General features: G+C 54.4%; 1 protein-coding gene across 4 annotated transcripts in view; it reads right to left on the bottom strand.

Moving 5' to 3' along the window:
* Positions 1–9,509, bottom strand: part of Trpv4 (transient receptor potential cation channel subfamily V member 4) — a 37,266-nt gene that overhangs the window by 6,601 nt on the left and 21,156 nt on the right. For 3 of the 4 annotated variants that reach the window (XM_010603959.3, XM_033762371.1, XM_010603958.2), the window contains exons 5-13: positions 7,929–8,081; positions 7,116–7,256; positions 5,923–6,221; positions 4,074–4,253; positions 2,595–2,753; positions 2,214–2,393; positions 1,936–2,009; positions 932–1,097; positions 638–704 (exon numbers count right to left, since the gene is read on the bottom strand). In XM_010603959.3, coding sequence (XP_010602261.1) covers positions 638–704; positions 932–1,097; positions 1,936–2,009; positions 2,214–2,393; positions 2,595–2,753; positions 4,074–4,253; positions 5,923–6,221; positions 7,116–7,256; positions 7,929–8,081 — 1,419 coding nt within the window. The remainder of the gene's footprint in view (positions 1–637; positions 705–931; positions 1,098–1,935; positions 2,010–2,213; positions 2,394–2,594; positions 2,754–4,073; positions 4,254–5,922; positions 6,222–7,115; positions 7,257–7,928; positions 8,082–9,509) is intronic. The other variant, XM_010603960.3, reaches the window with a different exon arrangement.

The raw sequence follows: 9,509 nt of genomic DNA, 5'->3' as shown, positions 1-9,509 counted from the left end.
GCACAAAAAAAAAAAAAAAAAAAAAAAAAAATGCCCAACATGGTAATACACACCTATAATACAACTTGTTATTAAAAACAAGAGGCTGAGGGCCGGGGATTTAGCTCAGTGGTGCCGCTGCCTGCCTCGCAAGTTTGATCCCCAGTACCAAAAAAAAAAAATCTAAGAGACTGAGACAGGAAATCACAAATTTGAGCCAGACTGGACTTAGCATGACTTTGTTTCAGAATAAAAAGTGAAAAAGAGCTGAGGATGTAGCTCAGTGTAAAAGCCCTGGGATCAATGCCCAGTATATAAAACCAAATAAATATATTAATTAATTAATTGTTGTTTTAGGACACTAACTTCTGCATGGCTTCCTCTACAGAAATAGCTAATGCGCCACTTTTACCAGCTTTTGAGGTTGGGCAACTTATTGGACTTTGCTAATCCTCTATTTTCCTCTCTCTAAAAGGTACTGATAAAGACTCGAAGGAGGACAAGGCAGGGATGGTCCCACACCCAGCCCACAGCCTGGCACAGGGAGATCTCAACCAGTGCCCCCGGGGTCCTCGATCCAGGTTGGCAGCTGTTCCGGGCACTGCACCACCCTCCGTTCCCGCGCACACCCCGGGCCCACCCGGGCAGCCGGCCTCACCTGAAGCGTAGCCGATCATGAAGAGCAAGTAGACGAGCAGGAAGCGGAAGAGGTCTTTGAACAGGATCTGAAGCCCCGCGTGGGCGGATCATGGGAGCAAAGAGGCGTGGTTTGCGTGCGGCGCGTGGTTTCTCACGTCCCTCCTCCTCCATCCCAGCCTCTTTCCAGCTCCAGCCTTGTCCTCCCCCCCACCCCGAGCCCAGACCACGCCTGCTGCCCACTGCACCCCACCTGCTCTGGTCAACAGATCCCTAAGACGCGCACGTGGTGTGCGTGGCTCCCCCCTGCCCGTACCTTCTGGATCATGATGCTGTAGGTCCCAGTCAGTTTCAGCCCTCGAGTGAAGTAGAGGGCGTTCATCCAGCCCAGGACCAGGGCGAAGACCATCACGGCCAGGTAGGCCTCGATCCCAGCCAGGTAGAGGCCCGCAGAGACGATCACCAGCACGGAGTAGATAAAGCTACAGGGCAGAGACCACAAGAGGGTCAGAGGGGTGCAGGCGACAATGAGGCCCCAGACAGAGAGACAGTTCCAAGCCCTCCAGGCTGCCAGCACATCGCAATGCCTTCCAGACCACCGGAAGGGAATCAAAGTGGATTAACTGGGCTCCTCCGCCTTTCATTAGCTAGAACAGGCAATTAACTAAAGAGCAATTTAGGTATAATTATTGGCCCGAAGGCCTACAAGACCCTAAAGTGATGCCCTTTGGAAATGCAAAGCAAAGGTTCAGTGAAGCTCCCTGAGTTGTTCTGTAATTCTAAAGGGATGAAGAAGATGGAGCACACATGCAGGAACTCCCACATCCGGTGTCCTAGGCGGATTCTGTAAATCAGTCACAGCTGTCTTTCTCCCGAGAAACACAAATATAGCCATCAAGTTCTCCGACGTGATCTCAGCACTCTAGGAAGCTAAGGCAGGAGGATCACAAGTTCAAGCCCTGCCCAGGCAACACAATGAATTAGCAAGATCCTATCACAAAAGAAAAAAGAAAAAAAGAAGGGCTGGGAATGGAGCTCCATGCAAAGGCCCTGGGTTCAATCCCCTAGTTCTAAAAAAACAGAAAAGAAAAAGAAAAAGAAAATCAAATATGGCACTGCAGGCAGACATTAGCAAGCAACTGCCAACATGAAATGTTAAATTATTCCCACCTCTGGTGTATATATTAGCTCCCTAGTAACCAAGGACAGTATTTCGTCTTCAGAAAACGCTTCTGCCTGACCTTGGCCTTGCCCTGACTTTGACTCGCCCTCATGGTTAAGTCGCTGCTCCGCCATGCCCGCCCAGGGACCGCTACTCACTAGAGCAGCTGGAAGGAGCCGTCGATGAAGAGAGAGTTCACGCCGGGACATTTCTTCATGAACAAGTCTTTGATCTGGAAGAGGAGAGCAGGCTGGTGAAGAGGAGAGCAGGCTGGTGATGGGGGTGAAACCAGGGAGGCAGAGGACAGGAGAGAGGAGATAGAGACAATGGGCTCTTTGTTGTTGAGAAAAGAGGGAAGCGTAGGGGAGAAGGGAGAGGAGGGATGACTTAGAGCACAGGAGGAGAAAGGGGAGTGCGGGGGAGGCCGCACACTCACGTTGGTGAAGAAGAACAGCACGCCCGTGAAGAGCGTGATGACCTCGCCGGCCAGCCGCAGGTAGTCCACCGTGGTGCGGTAAGGGTAGGGTGGCTGCAGGGTGGGCACAAGGTCCTCATCTGCCCCTCCAGCATCTGGCCTCGGATCAAGATGTTCCCCAGTGCCCCAAACATCTGGATCCTGGGAAGCCTCCCCCCTTGTTAGCTTCCTCCTGGATCTCCCTCCCCCCAGAGCCACCCTGGATGTTGAGGGACCTCCCCCAGCTGTCCCTGGGCCTTCTCCTTTCCCCCACCCTGGGGACCCCCGAGGACCCAGCTGTGCCCCAGGCCTGAGAGGCCCAGCCCAGTGCCAGCCCAGCTCTGCCAGGCTCCAAGCACTCACAGTGCCCTCCAGCGGCTGGTAGTAGGCAGTGAGTGTGAAGATGACCATGGCACACAGGTAGGACACCACGTTGATGTAGAAGGAGACCGCCCCGAACTTCCGCCACTTGTCTCGCAGCAGCTCATTGATAGGCTCCACAGCCAGCATCTCGTGGCGGTTCTGTGAGAGATGGGGGGCGGGGGCCACTTCCCTGTGGTGGGGACCCAGACTGGCTGGCTCTGATGTGCCTTCCCTCCCCTCCACACCCCAGAGCCCCCCCCTTCCATAGCCTACTCCCCAGCCAGACCCCAGGACTTGCAGGGGACTGGATGGGCACTCAGTATTCCAAACTCTAGGACTCATCATTCAAAGCCTCTGTCCAATTCTGCCTCAAATTACCCTCCCACCTTGTTGTAGAAAAAAAGAACCACAGCCAAGAAGCTCCTTAAAGAATATCTGTCCTCATGGTTCCCAAATCCCAATCTGTGAACCGTACTGCACTGTTGGCAAAACGTATAAATGCCTGGGCTCCATCCTCAGAAATTCTGATCCAGCGAGCAAGATGAAAATTTAGTTTAAATGTGGTAAATGATTAACTTATCTCCATTCTCCCATTCCGAATCCAGGCCAGACAGCAATAATTGAGCCCTGCACAACAGCGCCCTCAGGGCTTGCACCAGGAATGCTAAACTAAACCTGCAAACCCTGATCTAAGTCAAGTTGGTCACTCGTTCCAGGGAAGAAGGAAGGGAGGTCTTTTGAGGAGAGCTGAACTCAGAGCCATAAACCACAGGGCAGGGTTGGGAGGTAGACCACCCATGCCCACTCCCTGGCATTTTCTGCCTCATCTGTGCAGCATTCAGTATCTCTAATGACTTGAATTTCCTCACCATGGATTTCTCTGACTGTACAGCCATGAAGATGCTGGTGTAGCCTATTCCTCATAGTTAAAGGCAGAAACAGACCCAACGACCGGCAGCAGAGGAATGAGTCATTAGTGTGTGTGCATTTATTTACATGCAGCATTGGTATCTGCGGAAGAGTATTTAATGGTGCAGAACGATGTTCACAAAACACTAAGTGAGAGAAAAGGGCTTTTGAACTACATGTAAGGACCACTAATGATAACAGCCGACACATAACATCTATACTGTGTTCTAAAACTGACCAACAACCCTGTGGGGTGGATATGATCCTTCTCCCCAGGTAACAAGCGAGGGAGCCAAGACCTGGAGAGGGTAAGTCATCACCCTGAGTCACGGCGTGTAAAGTGACAGGTCCGAGAGCCCCACCAAGCCCACCTGCACCCCAAGCCCAGCTTATTTCCTCACGAGCCCACACACACACTTTCTGGGCGCTGAGTCGGCACCTTCCCTTGCCCTCGGCCCCCAGACCCACGACTTTGGGTCACAGAGGTATGGACCCCCAAGCCCCGCCAGCCCAGTCCGTGCTCCCAGCCGCACCCCTCCTTCCCCACGCCCGTGGTGCCCTGGCGCCCACCTCGATCTTGCTATTGTACACCAGGATCTCTAGCACAGAGGCCTCTTCCCCACACGTGTCCAGGGAGGAGAGGTCATAGAGCGAGGAATACACGGGGCCATAGGCCCAGTCCTTGAACTTGCGGGACAGGTGTCGTGTGTCCTCATCAGTCACCTCCCGCCGGATGATGTGCTGAAAGATCTGCGTGGGGCAGAGGAGGGGAGAGGAGAGGCCCTGGGGAGCCTGCCACGCAGCCCCCCTCTGTTCCCCAGAGCACAGGACGGAGCGCAGGGAAACCACTCGGCACCACGGCTCCCCAGATCTTGTGCCATCTCGTTTCACTCTTACCATCTGGGGTTACAGATGAGTAAAAGGGGCCTCGGGGGCACAAACATGTTCCCCCGGCCACACGGCCAGGGCCAAACCTGGGCAAGATTTAACAGTCCTGGCTATGGAAAGGACCCTCCTCGAGGAGTCAAACAGATGACTCGATCTCCCTTACATATTAACCCTGACCATAACAACCCTGTTACCACCCCTGCGATCTTTACCTTACACACAGGGAAACTGAGGCATGAGGAAGCTCTGGCCAAGGTCACACAGTATAGTAGGACAAAGTAGGGGTGGCCTTCCCTCCCACCTCAGGAGTCTGATATAACTGTGATTTTTAGTAGCTTTTGCTAAATATGGACATAAAATACGATGCACACATACGATGCACGCATGAACACACACATACGTTTTTTCCTTGAGACTAGTTCTCACCATATTGGCCAGGCTGGCCTCAAACTCAAGATCCTCTTGCTGCTTTGGGTGGGGGGTCTACTGGAGATTGAACTTGGCCATATTTTTTTTTTTTTTTTTTTTTTTTTTTTTGTGAGACAGGGTCTCACTAAGTCACCAGGTTGCTCAGGCTGGGTCAAACTTGGATTCTTCTGCCTCAGTCTTGCAAAGTGCTGGGATTACAACCATACGTCATTATGTCCAGCAATTTTTGCTATATTTTTAACGGAATCATAGCCCTACCACTGACTACCTGAGCTCCTCTGAAGATCTTTCTGTGACTCGCCTCCTTTCGTTGTCACAGTAACACTATGCCAGGGGCACTATCACTGGCCCCATTTTATAGACAAGGAATCTCAAGCCCAGAGAACAGAGATCCAAAGCCCAATGCCATACTCAGGGAAGGTACAGAGAGCCGGGGCCCAGCCAGCTGTACCCCAGGCTTGGCTCTCAATCAGAGCAGTGGCAACCTGTCAACGTCTGCAGCATTTCTGGCAGTCACAGGTGGGAAAGAGGCAGCCTGTCTGTCAAGGAGACGCAGCTAAACTTCCTACAGCGCACAGGGCAGCCCCATAGCAAAGAAACATCCAGTCCAAAGGCAGTGCCAAGACTGAAATCCGCTCTAGGTCCTGTAGCGTGAGGCCCAGAAAGGGAAAGTATCGTCCCGGCTACTTCGCAGGTTAGGTGCTGGGAGAACGGAGTCGGGGCCCCAGGCCTCAGCTTTCTATCAGTGGCTGAACCTGGCTGGTGGAGCAGAGGGTGAGCACCCAGTGAGAGGCTCTGGGAGGCAGCTGAGCGCTAGGGAGCCACAGCAGATTCTTGAGTAAGGACCACCTGCACACTGGGACTGGCAAACCGGAAGGTGGGTGCGCGTATCAATAATGCCTGTCAAAGCCAGGCGTGGTGGCGCATGCTTGTAATCCCAGCACTCGGGAGGCTGAGGCAGGAGGATCGCTGTGAGTTCGAGAGCAGCCTGGGCTACACAGTGAGTTCCGGGTCAGTCTTAACTACATGGTGAGACCCTGTCTCAAAAAAACCAAACCAAAACAAAAGCAAATAATGCCTGCCCGCCGCGGCCTCCACTCACCCCAATCTTGCCGGTCTTGGCTGCCATCATGAGCGGCGAGAGGCCGTCGTTGTTGAGCATGGCCTCCAGGTTGCTGTCGGGGAAGAGGCGCGCGCACTTGAGCAGCAGTAAGTCGTACATCTTGGTGACGAACTTGGTGTTCTCGCGGGTGTTGTCGGCGATGGCCACCAGCGCGTGCAGCACCGTGTTGCCGCGCGAGTCCTGGCGCCGCATGTCGGCCTTCTTGTGCGGGTTCTCGGTCAGGTAGTTGACGATGTGCGGCTGGTTGGTGCAGGCGGCCAGCGACAGCGGCAGCTCCCCTGCGGGCAGCGAGGGCCGGCCAGGGAGGTCAGGGCGCGACACCCACAGCCGCGGGCGTGCTGTCCTTTGGGGGAGACCGCACCTCGTGCAGGGCTGGGAGGTGAGGGTGGCCCCTGGAGGAGGGGACTGGCCGCAGTCGGGGGCGACCCTGGGTGTGGCCCGTGGACGTGGCTCTCCCGAGTGCGGCAAATTTGGGACATAGTATTGGGGGTATGAATATTTAAGGACGGGGATGTTGCTAACAGCGTGGCTATTCCTGAAGGTGGTTATTGTGGGTGTGGCTACTGGGACGAGTGTGTGGGACACGGGGTATTTGGGTAGATTGCTACCTATAGGCGAGGGTGTTCAGGGTGTTGCCACCGAGGGCTATTTGGGATGCATTTGAGGGCATAGGTATTTGGGGTATTCGTGGGTGTGGTCACTCCTCAGGCGCACCTCTTTCGGTGTGACCTGCTGTTCAGGGGCATGGCTGTGTGATCCCAGTCTGTGGGCGCCTGGAGATGCAGCTAAACTTCCTACAACGCACCGGGCAGCCCCATAGCTGGGATAGGTGGGATTCTTTGTGGGACTTTGTCTCTGAGCCTCACTTAACACCTGCCCCTAAGCAGGGGTGACATTCAAACTACTCCTTTGGTCCAGCTGTGACAACACGGTAAGAGGTTTGGCCTGAGGGTCCGACTGTTGGCCCCAGGATAAAGAGATGAAAAACAGCTGCTCAAGAGCTCAAGTATACAGATGGGAAGCTGAGGCCCTAACCCCGAACTCTCCCTGGCGCTCACCTTTTCGATGCAAGGTCTCCGTGGGCAGGACCCACGTGGGCCAGCGGCCAGCGCAGCTCTGAGTGTCTCCTACCCTCACTCCCCTGGGCCCCGCCCCAGCAGGCCCCTCCTCACCAAAGTAGAAGTAGCCACCCTCGTCCTTGGGCTGGAAGAATCGGCCGCGGGCCTGGGCGTGCACGTCGGCCCCCTGGGCCACCAGGAGCTCCACGTAGTGTTTGCAGCGGCGCTCGATGGCGATGTGCAGGGCGGTCTGGCCTGGGGGTGGGGCGACAGTCACCCGGGGTCCGCTTTGGCGGAGACCCCACCGGGCTGGCTCGGGGTGGAGAGTGGGGAACTGCACACGAGAATGGGGCACCAGAGGGTAGCGCCCGGGGCTTCAGAGGCTTTCCCAAGATGGAGAACTTGACAGCCCTAGGTCTGTGCACTGTACAAATAGAATTTTAAGCTCGTTTGTGAGGTCCCGGTGGCCAAAACTTTTCAGACATATGTGCTGCTTTATTCCAAGAGGGAACAAAGGCGGTTTGCTGCACAGAATTTTCAACTTGGCATATAAAATTCATGGACTTTGGATGTTAATATCGAGGAATCTGAAAGGCCAGATTTGATTCAGAGACTCTCAGAACTGAAGACGGGAAAGCTCGGGCACCGGCTGCCTTCACAACCAGCGCTGCTGGCTCAGATTCATTTCCACAGAGCCTCCTGTTGTCCAGAATTCCAGGCTCACAGACCACGAAAGCTCACTGCATCTCCAGAACATCAGAGTGGCAGAGGTAGTTATTCCCCATCCGTCCATCCATCCGTCCACTCTGTCACTCAACAGTGACTTCCTGGGTACGTGTTCGCACTGGAGGCCCAAACTGAAGCTCTCGGGGGTCAGCTGAGCAAGGACGGGGCCTGGGTGCCCTCTGCCTCTGCCCGGGGCCTTACCTCGGTAGTAGATGTCTCGGAAGGGTGAGTTGATGAACTCTCGCATGTTGCCTGTGCGCTCAGCGATGTCCAGGAGCACAGGGATGGTATCGTTGCGACCATTGCTCAGGTTCAGCAGGGCCTTGGGCAGGCAGGTCTTCCCCGTGGACGGCTCTGGGGGACGGGATGAGGACGAGCACAGGATGAGGCGGACTCAGCTCTGGGCTGCTGGGCAGGGAGCCAGAGGCCCCGGATCCGCGACCCCGCCACACTGCCTCTCCAGCTGTCTGGCCCTCATCTATGTGGTAGGGACACAGGGCCACTCTCTGCTTCTTGTGACGATAAACTCATGGGAGTAGAAATGCTTTGAGACATGGGAGACCACAGCCTGTGTTTTAATCAATCATATTGGGGGGAATTTTTCAAAGGGCTTTGTAATAAACGAAGCGTGAATGAAGAGTTAAAGTCAACCAAGCTGAGGGTGCAGCTCAGTGGTAAAGCACTCGCTTGGCCTCCGTGAGCCCCTGGGTTCAATCCCCAGTCCCAGAAAAAACAAAACAAAACGCAAAGTCAAATCTATTCCTTTACTGCAGGACTTCTCAAGGCCTTTAACAGAGACTGTGGGGCTCTGAAAGCAAGACATACCAGGCTGCATCTGCCCACTTGCCGGAACACAGAACTCCCCGTGAAAGTTACACGGGTGTCCCGCAGGGGAATGGAGGGTGCAGTGTCCCCCAAAGCGTGTGCTGAAGGCAGAGGCCGTGAATCGCCATGGGCGGGTGGGAGCAGTGACACTGAAGGTCTCATCCTATCAAGCTTTTCATGACGTCAGTGCACCCTTGGGACTCTGGGTCCTCGCTGCCTCTCACTAAGGCCTGCACCGTCCCTGGATGATTTTCTTTCCCATGTAATTATTTCTCTGGTTACAGAAGTTGATTTCTATCTCAAAAGAGTGAGTCAGTGAAAAGAAAAGTCCCATGTGAACTAGGCCTGGGGCAACCTCACGCTGAGGGCCCAGGGCCAGCCTGGGGTGGGGACCAAGTCTGGGTCGAGGGCCAGCTCACAGCCACCCACCCGCCCTGGGGTTTCAGCACTGGCTTTGCTCCTCCTGACTGCCTGCCGCTCTTTCTCTGCCTACTTTCTAGTTAAATCGAAGCTAAGAAGAGAATTCTATGAGCTAATCGATAGTCACGGACTAGTGCAGTACCAGTCAGATGGGAGCCCTCAATAAATATTGCTGTTGGGCCAGGGATTTAGCTCAGTGGTTCCGCCGCCTGCCTTGCAGGTGCAAGGACCAGAGTTCGATCCCTGGCACCACAAAAATAAATAAATAAATAACTATTGCTATTGCTGGGTGTAGCGGCACACACCTGTCATCCCAGGCACCTGGGAGGCTGAGAAGTTCAAAGCCAAGCTATGCAGCTTAGCAAGAGCTTGTCTCAAAATAAAGGACTGGGGATGTCAGTAAGAGAGTGCTTGCCTAACATGCAGGAGGCCCTGGGTTCAATCCCCTGTACCACCATAGCTGGGGATTTAACTCAGTGGTTCTGCTGCCTGCCTCGAAAGCGCAAGGATCCTGGTACAGAAAAAAAAAAAAAAAAA

The sequence above is a fragment of the Fukomys damarensis genome, unplaced genomic scaffold (genome assembly GCF_012274545.1).
Source record: "Fukomys damarensis isolate Sample0158 unplaced genomic scaffold, DMR_v1.0_HiC HiC_scaffold_12, whole genome shotgun sequence".
Classification (NCBI taxonomy): domain Eukaryota; kingdom Metazoa; phylum Chordata; class Mammalia; order Rodentia; family Bathyergidae; genus Fukomys; species Fukomys damarensis.
This window is presented reverse-complemented; position numbering and strand designations above follow the sequence as displayed.